The sequence below is a fragment of the Coenobita brevimanus genome, chromosome 90, assembly GCF_032717465.1.
Source record: "Coenobita brevimanus isolate Jiangsu-jjx chromosome 90, ASM3271746v2, whole genome shotgun sequence".
Lineage (NCBI taxonomy): Eukaryota > Metazoa > Arthropoda > Malacostraca > Decapoda > Coenobitidae > Coenobita > Coenobita brevimanus.
Genome location: NC_137043.1, coordinates 36,300,569 through 36,319,918, shown reverse-complemented (window position 1 = coordinate 36,319,918; position 19,350 = coordinate 36,300,569). Strand labels below are relative to the sequence as shown.

General features: G+C 40.5%; 1 protein-coding gene and 1 pseudogene across 3 annotated transcripts in view; one reads left to right on the top strand and one right to left on the bottom strand.

The window, feature by feature from the left end:
• Positions 1 to 861: 861 nt before the first annotated feature.
• The window catches only part of LOC145411582 (dosage compensation regulator mle-like), a 29,123-nt gene continuing 10,634 nt past the window's right edge, over positions 862 to 19,350 (bottom strand). For 2 of the 3 annotated variants that reach the window (XM_080281593.1, XM_080281594.1), the window contains 12 exons: positions 18,263 to 18,512; positions 16,650 to 16,744; positions 16,247 to 16,459; positions 14,612 to 14,786; positions 13,504 to 13,680; positions 10,598 to 10,788; positions 8,370 to 8,531; positions 8,074 to 8,178; positions 7,378 to 7,476; positions 5,625 to 5,771; positions 4,410 to 4,572; positions 862 to 3,948 (listed from right to left, as the gene is read on the bottom strand). In XM_080281593.1, coding sequence (XP_080137719.1) covers positions 3,644 to 3,948; positions 4,410 to 4,572; positions 5,625 to 5,771; positions 7,378 to 7,476; positions 8,074 to 8,178; positions 8,370 to 8,531; positions 10,598 to 10,788; positions 13,504 to 13,680; positions 14,612 to 14,786; positions 16,247 to 16,459; positions 16,650 to 16,744; positions 18,263 to 18,512 — 2,082 coding nt within the window. In that variant the 3' untranslated portion in view covers positions 862 to 3,643. The remainder of the gene's footprint in view (positions 3,949 to 4,409; positions 4,573 to 5,624; positions 5,772 to 7,377; positions 7,477 to 8,073; positions 8,179 to 8,369; positions 8,532 to 10,597; positions 10,789 to 13,503; positions 13,681 to 14,611; positions 14,787 to 16,246; positions 16,460 to 16,649; positions 16,745 to 18,262; positions 18,513 to 19,350) is intronic. The other variant, XR_013899441.1, reaches the window with a different exon arrangement.
• On the top strand, positions 15,587 to 15,700 carry LOC145411742 (5S ribosomal RNA; annotated as a pseudogene).

Genomic DNA, 19,350 nt, shown 5'->3' with positions numbered 1-19,350 from the left:
ATATTTTAAATCGATCTATTTTAAAGCACGGAGTATATTTGCAGGCCATAAATTTCTCTTGCAAAGCTAGTAATAACGTACATATAAAAATTTCTCGGATTTCTTCTACTGTAGGTTATTCACGATTGCTATGTATGGGATTTTGCAACTTTGACTAAAGCTTTATTTCTCGTTACTGCCGCACGTACTCTTAAAATATTCACATCTACATCACCCAGATCCTTACTGCTCCACGGGGAGTAATGTAGAAACCCGGGACTAACCCCCAAGTCCATATAATAGGTGAGGACTGCTGAAGAATGTATAAGATACAAAACAATGTAATCTCTGAAAGATGCCGATTAATGAATTGTGTGCTTAATAAAAGTGTATTCTTAGATGGCTGTAGATAGGTGGTAAGTAGCCTACAGTACGTGACTGAGTGGTAGGAGGCATGGTAGGGCAAGAAGGTGGATGATGTTAGAAGAAATGAGTTTGAGGAGGAAGTGAGGCATGAAAGCAAGGAAACTGATGGGGATGGAGTTCTTTACACGAGTTATATGCACAGAAGTATATGACAGATTTGGCATCCCCCTTTTAACCTGAGTCTACAGAGTGACTACATCAGATGTAAAATCCCCCACCCCACCAAGAGTAGCTATTTTTCCAGGTTTGAATGATGGGTGAATGACCCCCACTTCACTACTCATGCCGAGATAAAAGTTTCCCATTTATGTACATATTTTTCTTATTTCTGGATCCTACCTCGCTCGACCTCTAGGTTGGAGACATAAAGATGATAAAATTATGAGACTTCTGAGGAGTTTATGTTTTCAACCTACCTGTGATAGATGAGGTGCAAAGAAGCAAAGTAAGTAGGGCATATACTGTATATATTTCCATCATACAATACTGCAATGCTACTCAACTGCCTAGACTAATATGATCCAACACTATGAACACATTTCAGTCATTCATCATTTAATCCAGTGTTGCAGCTGAAAGAACCACTTACATCCAATTTGTAAGGCAACTAATCATTCCTTAGCCATCACACCAAATTTAACAACTTGTGTACGCATCCTCATCAGCACTTAATGCCTATGATATATACAGTGGGGTATCCCAATACGTGAGAATGTGGTCAACAAAATGTGTCGCATATTGGAATTTCGCATAACAGATTGACTATCAGATATGTTTACGTGAAGCTACCGATCGTGGTGAATGTTTTTGACGAATCAGACAGAGCCAGGATTCCGGGGGCTTGAATGGTGAGTGAATGGAAGCATGGCCCACTGGACTAGGCAAATTTGGGCTGTCTGGACGTTGCTACTCCTCACCCTGCCCTTTTTGGAGAGCAGTAGCTCAGGGGTAGAGTGTCGGGCCTGTGATCATCAGGTCATGAGTTCACGCCCCGCTCAGGGCTGCCGTGCTGGGAGTGGTAAGGGCTCCTGTAACCTAGCAGGGCTGTATGGCCATAATTGCCCAGCTTGGGGATTAAATCCCTTTAATCCTTACCCTGCCCTGAGGTGGGAAAGGAGGTCTAGGTGATGATGATGATGATGATGATGATGATGATTAGAAACAATTGAATCAATGGAAATATATACGGTGGACACCTCACCCTATCTTTGTCATTTACAGTACAGTACTTTCCCATTACTGACTATCATTTTATGAAAGACTTTTGCTCAAAGAAAGATAACAGAACTGTGAATGTGGTGTGCCAGGTAGCACTCCATTGTATAACTGCGGGATCAGCAACCTTACTGCGCCCGTCCACTTGCTGGCCTCCATTAGTCTTGACAGTTCGTACATTGTGCTCCTTGTTCTTGAGAATGTTCCTCACTGTTGTTTCACCTAAGCCATGTTCACGTCCAATGTTCGAATTACTTTTACCTTGCTCATTCAACTCTATAACCTTCATTTCCGGCTCCAAAGTGATCTTCTTCATTCTTGGAATGACGCGGCGGGGCCATGATGTAACAGGTGAGCATAAGCAGGCCTTGAACAATGCTATAAACACCACAATATGCAAGTGCAGTGTGGGCAGACACAGACTGCGAGTCTTGAGACAACCTGAGAGACATCGTGAGGGAAGGAAAGGGCGAGAAACCGATCAGCCATCTGATGGTGGCTCTGGAGACACCATTTTTTTCCCTTGCTTTTAGATGACAGATTCACATTTTAGAATCACATTTTGCATATTAAAAAAATTATTTTTTTCCCGAGTCTGGTCGCATATTAAGTGTTTTGCATACTGAGATCCCGCATATTGGAAGACCCCACTGTGCTCTTCACCTTGTTAAGTTTGATATTATGTGCAGCTAACCTGCATCATCAACACAGCAATAAGTATGGGTATAAAGAAAATATGTGGTAACCAAACCAAAGCAATACATCCACTATAAACAATTCACCATAAGTTAACACATGGCATTTAAACCAAATTTCCCACATGTACAAGGGGTGGGATGATGCAGCTAGTCCATACAATAACAAAATTTAAGTAACAAAAGGTTGCTGTCTGGATGTTGCTACTCCTCACCCTGCCCTAGGGTGGGAAAGGAGGTCCAGATGATGATGATGATGATGAAGTAACAAAATATTATTGATCATATAAAGTTCAATTAAATTTACCACTTCAGATGAGTCACAAAATAACTACCATAATCACACATCAGATTTCTTGACAAGATTCAAAGTCAACACATTCATTCACTGTAAGAACTGAAAGTAAATACTGTACAGAATATTAATATCATTAATTTCACGAGTAATAAAATTTTCATGTACAAAGGAAATACGGTCTTCTCTTTAAAACTACAAATTAAGATTCTTTAAAAGAATTATAAGTATCACTGTGAGGTTCATTCTTCTACAACATGAAAAAGGTCATCAACTGTGATACACTGTACTACAAACATGAGACATTAACTTTATATACTATTGCTGTTTTATGTGGATGATAAACTATCTACAAAGCCAATCATACTGCAGTTCTATAGTTTGTGTTGCAGTGATAGCATATGCCATATAACTACCTATGCTGCTTATAACTAAGTACACATTACATAATGTTTGTAATACCTGCTTACCAATAACATACACCTTAAACTATCTCAGCTTCCACTCAGGCATTTTCAATGCAGGGGTAAAATGAAGTGCATAAAAAATAATAATGATATGAACAGCTGACTGTATGAGTTAATCTGACACACACACACACACACAAAAAAAAAACTTAGCCCCCTGAATCCTATGATGCATTTTTAATTTAATTTTTGCTACCTCCTGATGATATGAACAGCTGATTGTACGAGTTAATGTGAAAAAACAAGTTAAACCTTAGCCCCCTGCATCCTATGATGCATTTTTAATTTAATTTTTGCTACCTCCTGATGATTTCATTCAGTTTAGACTTTTCAAACTGAAGAGATAATATACAAGCCTGAAAAAAAACTCATATAAGAGGCCTTCCAAGTTCAAAAAATGCATCAGACAGTAGCAAAAATAAACTAGACAAGACATCATAAAGATTCAAAGGGTCAAATAATGATTTCTATCACCCTCCAAGACTGCCTGTGTGTGCCCAGTTAATAGTTTCCACTTTTAATTACCACCATACCCTCCATTATTATTACCACCAAACCCTCCACTTTTAATTACCACCATACCCTCCATTATTATTACCACCAAACCCTCCAGTGTTATTACCACCAAACCCTCCAGGGTTATTACCACCAAACCTGCCACCGTTACCCCCATAACTTCCACTATTGCCACCATACCCTCCTCTGTTACCACCATACCCTCCTCTGTAGCCACCACCTCCACCATACCCTCCTCTGAACCCTCCTCCTCCTCCTCTATATCCCCTGCCACCTCCATAGCCACCTCCCCTGCCCCCAAACATCCGGTTGCTGCTGTAGCCACCAGTGAAACCCCCACCATTTGGGTTACCACCTGTGAGGGAGAGATATTAGGGTTATTTTTATTTTAATCTATTTCAGGAAACTGACACCAGGATCATCCATACCTCTTCTTCCATCTCTGGATGGAGTAAGGTTCACAGTTTTAAAAACAAGCAAGAAAAATTGACCAAAGTCTGCCCAACTGAGTGGACTGAATTCATCTGCAAACCATTTAGGCTCCTTGAAAACACTATATGATATAAAGTGGACTCTCTGAGATCCCTAAAAGACTGGCAGAATTTGAAAGGAACAGCATCATTATTACTCTGGGGAACTATAAATGATTATTAATTCCCCTTCTTCACGACTCTAATGTAGAGTGCATCTTTCTGCAAGTACCAGTACTTTATTCTCTCAACATCAGAAGTGATTCCATCTCATTTAAATATGGTCATAGATATACAATTTCATCTGAACTCGAGTGACTCTTATGTTGATTGTTGTCTACTGTACCTTCATCACCCCTGACTCTCTTGAAAGGTGGTTCTCCTCCTCCTCCTCCTCCTCCCCCGAACATGCGAGGAGGGCGACGGGTGTTAAAGCCACCCATTCCCAGCTGCTCCATGTTGTGGCGGCCAGAATTAATTCGACACAGCTGACGTATGCAGTTCATGACCTATGTGAAGAAATTATGTTTCATACCACAATTATTGGAGGTAAACAGAGGGATTACAATAATGGTATGTTTGTGTATGTATGGTGCAAATGAAAATCTGTTGAACGTCATTAAGAGATTTTATGATAATAGTGAAGACTGTGAAAGTGTAGTTGTGCATCTAAGTTAGTGGTTAAACAATTTGCTGGGTATGGTTATGATCCTTATCTACTGACACATTACTGATATGAAGCACTCCTTGACTGAACCAGTCAGATCACACTTACTGAATTTACAAATGCCAACACGAGGGGGTTGCATCATGGTAACGTTCCTCATGCAACTTTTGAAAATCTATATAACACCCAAATTAAAACATATAAACAATCCGGCTGTGGTATAATGTAGGGTGAAGAGTTGATTATTTAACTTGCAAAAACCATTTGCTTTTACTGCATACTTTTGCAGATATAACTGAGAGCAGTTTAATAGCTTGTCTCTAAATGTAACATTCCTCACGATGGAATGATCCTCTCTCTTTCTCTCTCTCTCTATCTCTATGGATTGGGTTATGAGGTAACAAATTATAGAAAGATGAAGCTGGCAATTAATGGTGGAGGGTGAAGTACAGTATCTCAAATCTGATGCAAGCACGTACTGTTATGCTACTTGCCAATAATGGACATGAGGTTGGCATATTGGTGCAGTCCTGTGAATGTCTGCAAGCATCAGTATTTGAAAGTGATTGGAGATAAGAGCAAAGTCATTTTCTGAAAGATGTGATATGATGGTGAATGCAGACATGAATTCGTATGTAAGTTTATATACCTCAGTGAAATGACAGACAAGAGAGGGAAATGTGCAAAGGAAATAAAAGGTAAAGTAGCACAGAGAGGGAAAGAGACTGGTGTTTTGGCACTGATGTAAAAGGTCTACATGTAGCAGCTGGAAGATGACTGATTATGAAATACAAAAAGGAATGTCTCATACATACAAGGTCTCCACCTAAATACATAAAAAGTTGCATTATTTAAATTTTTTCAAGGAAGCAAAATTAAGATCAATTCACACACCTGTTCATCATTCTGTTGTGGCTCAGTGACTCTCTCTGGGTCTGATGCAGCTTCCAGTAAAAGCAACTCCATGTTGGGACGCAGGGCCACAATCTTCGATGCTACCATAGGATCCATGTCCAAGTTGATCCACCCATCAAGTCGGACCTGGCCATGGAGAAAGATTATCACAACTATCACCCCAAGGAGAAAGGCTGATATGGTACTGTGGTTACAATCTTTTCATTCTACCTTGGCCTGAAAATGCCTTCTCTCCATCTCGAATACTCAGCTGTATCAATAGATTAACACCAGAATTGGATCTTAGTCATAAAGAAGTGCCATGGAAAGTCTGTAGTAATGTATCATTATCTTTTTCTGCCCTTGAACTATGAGAATGAAGCTGCAAAAAAAAACAAATCTGGGCCAGGTTAAGATGAAAGAACTTTATTAAGGAAAAATATTCATGGAACAAAAGTGAAATCAGGATAAATGCAGTTGTGACCACCAACAACCACTCAATTATTACATCCACCTCTCCCAAAAACACATCTTCTCAAATAAATAAATATAGTCGGAAGTGTAAAGTACAAATGAAGAATACTCTTCTCAGGCTACTGATTACTTAACTACGTCATGAAACTTGCGTTACTGGTATTTTTTCATTCTTTCTAAGTGAAGTGGTTAGTTAAAACAGTAACTTGAAAGCAGTTTGGTTCTGTTGGCTTGAAGAACAGTAATCCCTGTACTATCCGGACGCCCACTTTCCGGACTCCCCACTTACCGGACGTTGTGGGCCTGGACCTTCAGAACCCAAAAATGGCCAGAAGAAAAAAAATCCCCCCAAAATCCAAATTTTTTCCCACCCGTAATTTGAAATTGCCGTGCGGCGCTGAACAGCTGTTGTTTATGCACCCCTTTACCCCTTCCTTCCTCTCCCGCTCCCCAGTTACTGCCTAACCACCGTAGAGGGTGGATGTTCATCCTAATGGTGCTCGTTTTTGTGAATAAACTGTAATACCTCACCACTAGACCACATGGAAATTTATAGTGTTCTGCTGTGTTAAGAAATTATAATTTAGAGTGCAAAGAATTAAGTGTGGAGCGCAAAGTGGCGGTTGAAACTAGCGAGGCGCAATTAAGAACAGAATGTGCAGTGTTAAACAATTATAACTCACAGTGCAAAGAATTAAGTGTAGTACAACACTGGATTACTGTACGTGCTTCAAGAGCATTTTCACCACTACCAGAGCCTTAGAGGAGGCAGCCACAGACATGCTGTAAGTACTCTGTACACTGGAAAATATAAATATTTTCCATAACCACTTCTAATTCCTTATTCTCTGGTTCCTTTTCATTTATTTCATGCTTTATGTCCATTATTGGTGTGAACAGGGTCTTAAATAGGTGCTATGCATGTCCTGTAGGGAGTTATTTAGGTGGCTTTCAAAGTTTGGCTGGGTTAGGGTCCATACTACCAGTCCAGCAGGCAGGGGCCCACTTTCCAGACAGGCCCACTTTCCGGACATGCCTTTGGCTCTATTACATCGGATAGTGGAGGAATTACTGTAGTTATTTTATTCCATTTAATGATTTTTTCTGTTAGTTTAACCTGGCCAGTGAAAAAAAAAAAAAAATTAATGATTTTTCTGTTAGTTTAACCCGGCCAGTGAGAAAAAAAAAAAAAAAATCAAGAAAAGCATAGTAAAACTCTATCACTGCAGCATAATTCCTAAATTATATTCAAAGGTGCAACTCTGGGAAGTATACTCACAACGCCCTCCACTGATTCCACCTTCCGTGCTCCAAACAGCATGAGGTGTATAGGCGTCACCATTGTCATTTGCTTGCATGACACTGCCCTTGTTCGAATCTGTCAATTATTAGATACTGTGTATATATCTTAAAAAAATGTGCAAAAGATTACAAAATTTTGCTGACCTGAATTTCTCCATATATATATATATTTTAATGTGTCCGACTCTGGGCATAGGCGTCACAGCCTGCTCCCAAGGCCCAGCAGTTCTCCTACATACCATACACCTCTACATGTCACCACTTCGTCGCTAACACCCATCGTCCATATTGAATACATGCTAGGGCTGTCTCATACAGGACTGGTGCATTGGTATTAGTGGGGGTATTTTTACAACATGTCAGTGGGACTTCTGGTAGATCTGGAAAGTCTGTTTTTATGAAATTCAAATCCTTAAACTGTTCCCTGCCCAGCGGGGATTTGAACCTGGGTCCGGTAGGACTGCAGCCCACCTCTCTACCAAATGAGCCACTGCCTCCCTCAAACAGACGACACAGTATCCTTACTATTCATTTTCACTGTCCTTGGAAATCTATTGAGCTATCACTATCAACAATCCAGACCCCTTTCCCACCCTAGGGTGGGGTGGGGTGAGGTCCACTCCAGAGAGCTACTTACTTCATAAAAGATATGTAAAATTTTATCTACTCCTACCTTTTCACCAAAGACGAAATATGGGGAGGGGAATGTTGTCTCCTGGTTGCTACAGTTGACTGATGACTTGTGGATCAAGGCAGCTTTGGATTCGGTGGTCAGCACCTAAGAATGAAAGATACATAAACATCTTCATCCTAAACTTTAAGAAAGACCTGTCAAACTGAAGTGATTAGATACAGCTTCCATCAGTTCCTTCAGTAAGTAGATCTTTCACAAACTGAATAAAATCATGTGGTGGTGATCTGATTAAAAACATGTCAACAGAGATGGGGTAAATATTAAACTGTACATACCTTGCGCTTCTCCTTATGGGCACAGACATTTGGGTAGTGTCCAAAGGCGATTAGAGCCACCAGCAGATCTAGTTTAGGATCAGGCCCATAGAAGTTGTATGACTGAGGTAGTAGGCACTCTTCGGGAAAGCCTGTGTTAACTAGAAGCTCCTTCAGTTGGTTCTGTTCAGGAAAAAAAAAAAAAAAAATCAGGAAAGAAGTCAAGACTTTAGAAAGCAGGACAAAAGAAGCCTGACTGAGTATGTGCTTATAAGGAGAAGGATGCTTGGGAACATTACCAAGAAGAAAGTTGCAAAGAAATACAAATGCTCGTTTAACCACTTAACCGCGGGGCGTCACTTTTGTGACGCCTGGGAGCAAGGGATCATACCGCGGGGCGTCGCTTTTGTGATTCTGTGTTATTTTGAATTCACCCGGGCTTCCAAGTGGGGGCTTGTATCATCTATCAGTACTGCCAATGTCCAACACTAGTCAGCACTCCTAATCTCATCTGTACTCCCATCCATTGTTGACAATTTAGCCATTTCTCCCCGTTCTTGACTCCCCTCCCTACCCCCCCTCCATTACCCTATCCTCTCGCCTGCCCGGCCGTGCTACGCTAAGTAAATCTTCCCTGGAATTTTTCACTGATTTCATCCATTGAAATAAGCCCTATGTCCTGTTCTTATACCAAATAATATATACAAGAAAGAAATAAGGTAAGTGAGAGTGCCATACACCTGGAATTGGCTAATTATCACCTGACAACACCTCACGTGCACTCGTTCGCTAATTTTCGCTGTTTTTTTCCCCTTGAAATATGCCGTATAATCTGTTTTCGTAATAAATATACATGTAAGGAGGGAAGGGAGAAGCCTAAGTGATATTTACATTTACCTGGAACTACCTAATTTATAATGTATTGTCTAGATTTCCTGCCAATCATTTCAGTGCTAGACATAGCTGTTTCAAGAGCTAACATTGGTAGCTCTGAATATCCCCTATGTAGGCCTCTACCCCGGCCCTCCGTTATCAGTTTACTCTCATCTTCCGAAGTGAGGATACGTATGTTTCTTCTTGCTGACTTCAAGGACTTTTTCACCCCCATGCAAAGGGCCCTGTGACCTTTACCCCCTACTAAACCTCGTGTGGAAAGAGGTAAAGGGCTGACAATTGATAAAAGAGTGACTACGATCTTTCTATTGAGTAAAACAGTGCAAGTGGAATTGTAAATAATGTGTAAATAATGTGTAAACAGCAAGTGAAAGTAATGAATGTAAATATACGTGAACAATGGAAAATAGTTTTATAAGTTACTTCAAGTGACAGTGCATAACACAGTGTAAATAAAATAGAAATGTAAATAACGTAAATAAAATAGAGAACGTAAATAGAAATGTAAATGAGCAGTATTATAAGAATACGAGTATATACCCTAGGAGTAATGAAAGTGAAAGTTTCACTCTAGCATGTCTGAATGCTATGAGCTATGAGAGTGAAGCTGAAAGTGACATTCACTCTCAATGCTAGTTTACAGGACGAGAAAGTGAATGCTACGTATTTTACTGAAAGAAATTGAATCCCTACAGTGACAATAAACTAATACTACTGAAGGAAACTTATGGATAAAGACTGTAGATATATATAAGTGTTATATAGTAATAGAAATATAGTGTGAGGGGTTTTATGAATAATAAATGACAGAGTACCAAGAGCGAACTAGTGCCAGTGCGACGATCAGACGCGCTCGTAATTTCAATTGCTTTCACAGTGTTTTTTTTTTTTTGAGTATGGATCCCAAACTACTTGAAAATTGTAGAATAGTGTTTATAGTGTTTGCATCTGGCTGTGGTAATCATATTATGGGTTGTCGGGAAGTGTAAAGTGGAGACTTCGTTACCCTACTTCAGAGGTCTCCACAAGTCCTACGGTAACCGATGAAGGCTCAACAATGATTCCAGGAGAAAGCTGAAGGTATGTGCCATAAGCATAAGAAATTTTATTATTCTAGGACTATAAACTGATTTTTGGCAAATATTTTTTGAGAGTCTGTCGGAGCCCAAATAACCCCGCAGGACACGAAAGTCATTGGTAAACAAGCCCGCGGTGTAGGGGTTAATAATACGACAGCACAGTTCCCAGAAGACACAGCAATACCTGACAACCACCAACTCAATGTCCCAAATAACATAAATAAATATACCTGAACACCACTTCAGGATCCTGAACCAGAGGTGAATCTACTTTACCTTAGCCTCCCAAATGACACGAAGAGTGGGCATGGATAGGCCTTTGTAGTCACAGAAGCTAATCTCTGCATTCTCACCCCCTACTCTAGCATCCTCCCAAGCTGCAAATGCACTGAGGGCTGCGATGTGGTCACTGTACCGATTCCCAGCAAACGCCTTCTGGAATGGGCTCAGTCTCTTGAACTCTGGTGCTGGGGGTACAAAAAATAAAAAATAATCTATCTATCTATATACCTAGGCTGCTTCCCCCAAGGAAAGGGAGGTAGCCGAGACAGGATGACTCACTCTCCATTTACTCATCCATTCAAACACATTCATTCGCATCTTAGCCCCAAAGGGGAGAACGGACAGATCCTCACCGCATCACACCGCACAAGGGTCAACTGCGCAATGCAATCAGTGACATCCACAGCAGGGCCCGACAGCAGAACTGGTTTACCCCTGCCACATCATAACAGACCCATCCCCTTACCCGCACCTGATCTGACTAGCTGATCAGACCAAATGCGGGAGAATATCCCCTCAGGGCTGCGTCATCACTTATTCATTCACAATTTCTCTCCATTTATTTCTGTCACGCACAGCCACTCTTCCTTGCTCAACAGATATTCACACACACAGATAGACAGATAGATAGATACACACATATATTAGTGAATTTGCATAACCAGTGATTTCTTGAAATCCCTAGTCAATTAGTGAAATGAGTGTTAATTGGGATGGATTAATTTAGACTACGTTAATTTAGGCTGCAGTTAGGTTAGGCTGGGATAATCAAGGTTATGCTTAGCTTAGGTTAAGTTGGGTTAATTTAAATGAACACTTAACCCTTTCATGCTGTGACTCCAATCGAGTCATTAAATACCACCCTGTACAATGCACCATGATGCACATTGTGTCAAACAAAGGAGGACACAAGTTTCCCGCCGATGTGTGTCATATTTTTGTATTTTACCCGATTCATGTCATGGTGAGCTTTATAGGTTGTTAAACAATCTAACGACTCAAACCACCTGCACCTGACAGGGTTAACATTACTTAGCATTCATTTAAATTAACAAAACCTAACCTAGCTTAACCCAGATTATCCCAGCCCAAACTAACCACAGCCTAAATTAATCCATCCCAATTCACAAACTTACTATGGATTTCATGAAATCACTTGTTACACAAATTCATTAACATATATTGGCTACAGTATATACATATATATATATATATATATATATATATATATATATATATATATATATATATATATATATATATATATATATATATGTATATATACAGTATATAATCCTCGTCTAAAACACGAAAATGGTCTAACACGGTACAATTTTCTGGAAGCAATATTGCTTCTAAAACGGCCATTGATAAAGCTAACACGGTTTTTTAAACCAGGAGGGCGGTGATGAGATGAATCATAGGAGCACTGCCTTGCCAACAGATGTCACCTACCTCCCAGACAATCACACTTCAGCATTCTCACTTTTGAACTACCCAGCCAATCAGGACACTCCCTGCTCCAACCTGCCTCCCCACTCTGCCTGCTGAGAGATGTTATAAGTGCTACTGACTCTGATGGATTTTAACCAGCGTTCTCCTCTCTACCTCCTCTCCGGCATAGTGTGTCTCCTCTTATCCTCCCATAAGGTAAATAAAACGTGGCTTTTAACTGTAATAATACTCTTTGATAATTTTCTGAACCATATTTATGCTTTCTAGGTTAAAACTAGGGGTATAAAACAATTTTGCAACACAAAGGGGGAAAAAAGAGGACTTTGGGCAGAGGTGGGGAAGGAAACAGGGGATTTCAAGAGTCCCTGTAACACGAAATTTCTCTAACACGGTAGGGGTGTGGCAGCAATTAACCGTGTTAGACGAGGACAGACTGTATATGTATGTGTATATATACACACACACACACACATATATATATATATATATATATATATAATAAATGATTATAACTATAATGTTCTCCATGCAAAAAGCTGCAAGTGACCTTATAATTTACCCTATAATTTACTGTACTGTGTAGCTATTTATTTAACTTCCATAAAAAACAGTTAATGTGTAAAATAGCACTTTCATTACCCAGACTTCTTTTCCCACCTCCAGGTAGGGAAAGGTCTGTATGCTAATAATAACAATGATAACACTTTACACATTAGCTATCAACCATTTACACATTAACTACAGTGCAAATTCTAAAATTCAAAGTACTCGGTTCTGAGGGATTTACAGAAAAATGGAATACTTTGGAAAGTGGAATCATAACGATAATTATGGGAAAAACCATGGAATAAATACTGTAGTATACATTACTGTGAAGTGTAAATACAATAACCTTACAGTGATTTATCATCTCTGCAAAAGAACATTGTCTTCAAATATGCATTAATTGTGTGAAGACAGGTGATTTTAACATCCCTCAACACCATTAAAAAATACATACTTGGAAAATGGAGGTTTTTGGAAATCAGATGTTTGGATTAGGGACGAATGCACTGTTTTAACTTTTCATATTATAATTACTGATGGAAAGTGCAAATTATTACCAACTACAAGATCATGATGATGATCATCATCCAGACCTTTCCCACCCTAGGGTAGGGTGAGGAGTAGCAACATCCAGACAGCCCAAGTTTGCCCAGTCCAATGGACCACACTTCCATTCACTCATCACTCAAGCCTCTGGAATGCTGGCTCAATCTGATGTGTCAAAAACATTCACCACATTCTGTAGCTTCATATAAACGTATCCAAGAGAGTCAAGGTAAACTGTAATATAATGGAAGGCTATAATAACAAACTGTAACACAGACCTACTCATGAAAAAAAAAAAAAAAAAAAAAAAAAAAAAAAACACTACCGGTACTGTACAATACAGAATTACTCACGAATGATGAATATTTCTGGCGAAGTGGAGTTGTGGGCAGCAATGGTACACATAGCGTCCCCACAGAAGAAAATGCTCCCCAGTATTACCATCTTGCCCAGGCGTGGCTCAATGGGTAGTCGAGCCAAAATCTTACCCAGTGGAGTTAGTTCATCACGGACGTCCAAACACTTCATCTCTGGGCAGGGAGGTTGGGAAGTTTTGCTGGTTAAATTTTATGAGAATCCACTTGCTCAAAGTAATGCTGCTATTGGGTGACTGCTCTTTCCTCTCTTTCTTCTTTCCTTCCTTCCTCTTGTCTCTCCTTCCTTCATTCTTTCCTCTTCCTTCTGTCTATGGGTGACTCTACACTGAGAGACAAGCCAAATTGTTTCCTGTACACCAGGAAACCACTTACTATGCTCAGTGGTAACCATATAACCAAATTATGGCACCTGGTGGTTTAGTGGGTAATTATGGTGCTCCAACCAGACTAAGCCTGTGTAGGTTTGTATCCAAGGGTTGGCTGGGGTTTATTGCTCACGAAATGCCACTCAGGGATGTGTGAGGCTGGTCACTCTCATCTTCAATGTCAGGACCAAACTGCCTATCTCCAGGCTCCTATGCTCTTCATGGCGCAACAAAGGATTAGATGATGATGACGATGATGATGAAATTTTATGAGAGAGATGATCATGATTTATTAAGTCTGAAGGCACTGCAAATATTTTTCAGACGATTTGACCAAATGGAAAGGATGGAGAATGAGACTGACCAGGACACTGTATGTGACTGAGATAGAAGGGGAAGGGGTACTCTGAAGATGAGACTATGAGGTATTTACTGTAAGTGAGGGATGTGCTAGCTGGAGAGGAAGGGCAGCCTAATGGTGGAGACTGGCTGACATGGAGGAGACCATTTGTGGTCATCCTTTCTGAGATTAAGATGTCTGGTGAAAATAGACAGACGGTTTGAAAGAAATAATCATCATTATTCTAACCCCTCTCTACTGCTGATGCATTAACTGATTAATTAACTGAAAAACTACATTGTGGGCTAATTGGGGAGTTACTAAATCACTAAATCAAACAATCATTAGAGCACAAAGTTGTGACTAACTTTGGACTGACCTCTGAGAGTGACCTCTGCCTCAATCACAGCATCAATGGGAGGTGCCTGTATAGCCTTGGACAGGAACTCTCCAATGGATCCAAGGCGCAGCAGTTTGATGGACAACCCCACCTCATGCAGTGGAGTCCGGAACATCTCTGGTGTTATGTGCTCATCCAGTCGCTCAAATCGGGCCTGGAATAATAAAACTGTATTGCACTCACTCCATCCTTAAGTGCACATTGGAAAAAAGGAGGTCAAGATGATAATGGTGATGATCTTGTACAGTACGAAACTGACTTAGGAACTCTTATACGGTATATACTGTATATAAATATATATATATATATATATATATATATATGAAGTTATTCTGGAAAGAGGTGCGGAAATGTAGAAGTGAAAGCGGAAAGAAATATGACAGTGTGAAGGATGCAGGTGGTAGGTTACTAACCCACGGAGATGAAGTAAGGACCCGATGGAAAGAATATTTTGAAAGCCTGATGAATGGGAATAGAGAAAGCACAGCGGCTGTAAACATGATTGGTTTTGGGGATGTGCAGAGAAGGAATGCAGCGCCAGGAGACGTGACACTTGCACAAGTGAAGGGCGCTGTGAAACAGCGGAAAAATGGGAAAGCAGCTGAAGTTGATGAGGTGTAAGCAGAGATGCTTCAGTGTGGTGGAGAGAATGGAATGAAGTGCTTGTTGGAGATATGTAAGATGGCATGGATGAGTGAAACTGTGCCTGCAGAGTGGAAAAAGGCTGTGATTGTACTATATATATATATATATATATATATATATATTCATTCATTCATTGCCAGACGCCATGTATCCCAAACGGGGTGGCCAAGGGCTTAGAGTTAATTGTTTTACAGGGAGGGGCACTAATCCTCCACCAACCCCACCTGACACGTAGGGAGAACATTATGCCAACAGCATCTGGTGTTCCCAGGCGGTCACCCATCCAAGTACTAACCAGACCCAACGTTGCTTAATAGCCACATTGAGTACACCGCTTCCCGTCCGATCAGCGAAGTTAAGAAACGCTGGGTCTGGTTAGTACTTGGATGGGTGACCGCCTGGGAACACCAGATGCTGTTGGCATCCCTACGTGTCAAGTGGGGTTGGTGGAGGATTAGTGTCCCTCCCTGTAAAACAATTAACTCTAAGCCCTTGACCACCCCGTTTGGGATACATGGCGTCTGGCAATGGATGGATGGATATATATATATATATATATATATATATATATATATATATATATATTGGATTGGGCAAATTTGGGCTGTCTGGACATTGCTACTCCTCACTTTGCCCAAAGGTGGGAAAGGAGGTCCGGATGATGATGATGATGATGATGATGATGATGATGACAATGATAATGAATGATATATGTACATGATATGTACTTGCAAAGGAATGCAATTATGGGCTGGTGGTAAAGCTCTCATATTGGAATACACATTGGCTTTTGAAAATTATTAAAATCCAAGAAGTGACCAAGGTTTTTCTGTCATGTAACATTTTACCCTCACATATTCAAAATGACAGTAACCTAGCCTCGAGCCCCTATGTTCTGAAGGGATGAATAAGAGATCTGCAACTACTGCTCGTAGGAGTAAAGGTAGTTAAAGTGAATGCCAAGCCTACCCTAGTACAGAAGTGGAAGCAAATCCCTGGCCGAACTCTGCCAGCACGACCTTTGCGCTGTTCGAGGTTGGAACGTGAGGCCCAGACAGTGGCATAGTTGGTCATGTTATTGTGGGATGTGAACAGCTTCATCTTGGCCTTGCATGAGTCAATCACAAAAACAACGTCATCTATCGTGATTGATGACTCGGCAATGTTGGTTGCAAGGATAACCTATGGATAAAAAAGACTGTTGTTATGTTATGAATTTATCATGATGAAAAGAACATCTTATGCCAAGGTTTACAGTGATACCAAAAAAATTCATTCTCTACAGGATATTAAAGTCTATACATAAAAATGTCCTGAGCCACCAAGATGGAAAAGAAACTGCCATCCATAATAATTGTCCAGAGTTGTGTACCTTCGTAATCCCCTCAGGCACACTGTCAAACACTCGTCGCTGATCTTCACGTGGCAGCTGAGAGTGAAGTGGCAATATACGGTACTTTGGACCACCTGTAAACATGGAGTTCCATTAATATGCAATACAGTGGTAATACTGACCAGTGTGCATATGACATACTGTATTTTTTAATCTGAAAACAATAGCAAATATTAGATGGTTTTAAACATACAAGACAAAGCTAAATATGACAGTGTGATGTAGTGAATAAGATATACCATACTGTATACTGTACTGGTGATGTTTAGAAGACATGGATACAAAACACGTGGTCTGAATACAGAAGCTGCCTACATATAAACACTATTATCAGTAAGTGCATTTAAGCAATCCACTTGAATAATTCTGGGGTGTGAAACTTTTCCTATGAAACAAGTTTCAAGTTAACATAGAGTTGATGAAGGAACATTAAGCACATATTAAGTTTTCCTAAAAACCTCATGAAAACTTTTTAACCCCTAAAACGCGGTTGTTTACAGTCGATCCCCCCCGAGTGGCGGGGTTGTATTGCGGTCTGAGTACCTGTAGGAAAATATTCGCCAAAAATCAGAGATTAACCCTAGAACATTACACTTGGTATGGCAGATAGTACTTACATTCAGCTTTCTCCAGAGACAGGTGTTGAGCCTTCGTGGACTACCCAAGGACTTGTGGAGACTTGCAAAGTTGGGTAACCAAATCTTCACTTTCACACCTCCAGCAACCCGGTTTCCCCTCTACCACAGCCTCATTCTGTCACAGTAAACTTTATACTACAACGTAAAGGTAGTTAGGAATCCGTATTTGTACAATAAGCACTGAAAATAAGGCTAAAATCAACGGAGCGTACGGCCGACATGCACTGTGGCGGCGGTCTTCCCGTCACTCAACAAACATTTCCATTTTCACAGCTAAAAACATGTATACTACATTATTTTCAATCATATTACTTCCCAAAAGATCACCACGGCGCGCTTTTTATTCTGCCTTACGTCCGCCACTTTATTCTCGTTCCTGTCAGCCGCTTGCACTGACTGGGAAGAGCTAGAACTCGCCATAATCTCACTTTGAAAGCCTGCAGTAAACTGACGCTAAACAGAGGCAAACCGTGAGAAAAAAAGCTAGTGTTACAACTGGGGAAACAAGCGTTTCCTAGTAGCATAAACTGCTTGTGAGAGGAGATCGCAGATTTACAGTTCTGAGCGCTCAGAGCGCTGCCATGTATCACAGCCAGGCTGGCCGGGCCGTGGTGGGGGGGGGTACGGGGGGAAAACGCGATATTTGGCAACAACTGAGGTCAGTAGTACAAAGGTAAAGTATGCTAGTTGTAGCTAGAGGGTGGTGGTACTGATAGACAATACCAGCTGGAGCCTGCTTGCCCGCGGTTATTCAAAATTTACTAAAATCGCAAACGCGACGACCCGCCGTCCTGCCCTTATGGCCGAGCGTCGCAAACGCGACGATCCGCGTTTTAGGGGTTAATGAAAGAGAGAACTAGGCACAAATCAAGTTTCCCAAGAACCTTATAATTTTTTTTTTTTTTTTAAATCCAACTGAACACTGAACTCTGAGAGCTTATATATGTGATTTACCATAGACAGGGTGCTGAGTCAGATGACGCATGAGTGAGAAGATGAGATTCCAGCCTGGCAAGAAGATCAACACAGCCCCTGGGGTAGTGAGGCCAGATATGTACTTAAGGAGAGCATCCACCAAGTCAAAGCTCAAGTCCTTCTCACTCATCATGGAGAGAGAACGCTGAGTGGCATCCGAATAGTTCCCGGAGGACACCACGTTCAGGTTCTCCTCTGGCTCCTCCCCTGGCAGTATCTCATCCTTATCCTGGTAACAAAAGATACAAACTGATGAGTAAGAGGTTATTACTTATCATACAGTACATCAACTCCAACCTGACTATGATCTGGTACTCCTTTCTACTCAGTTAATGGCCAAGTGTGGTAGACTTGGAGGGGCAATCTGACTAGCAACCAAGAAGACACAGGCCTCTCAAAACTAAGGCTCACTAAAGGTAAGATGTTATTACTTATCCAACTGCATGTTTAACCTCTTGAATATTTGTAACCCCTTTCTGCTCAGCTAATGGCCAGGTGAGTCAATTGGACTAGTAACTAAGAAGATTCATGCCTATCTCAGAACTAAGGATTATCAAACATAATGCAACCATGACTTAATACTGTATATATGTTCTGGGAATGGATTGCTCCATCATATAAAAACAAATTGACTACAGTATGGAAATATGTGATGATGGTCCCATGAGGCAGGATTCCAGGGGTCTAAATAGTGAATGAATATCTGATTCATTTTACTAGGAATGCTACTGACAGATCTCCCTCTAAAGTGCTTTCTCTTTCCTTGAGGTCTAGACCCTACCTGACCCCATTTTTAGGTGGGAAAGCAAGGTCAGGATGGCGACAATTACAATAAAACAAACCAGAACTGATAACAATGGTGATGAGAAAAACTCGTACTAATACAGATAACTAAAATAACATCACATTGATGATTATGATCAAACTATATTGATGAAGATTATGAAACAAAACTAAACTGATAACTGTAATAAATAAATAAATAAGTAAATAAGAACTACTAACTAAACTCCATGAGCCATACTTCTTGATGTCAAGTGGTGGGATGAATTAGGTAAGCTAAAAAA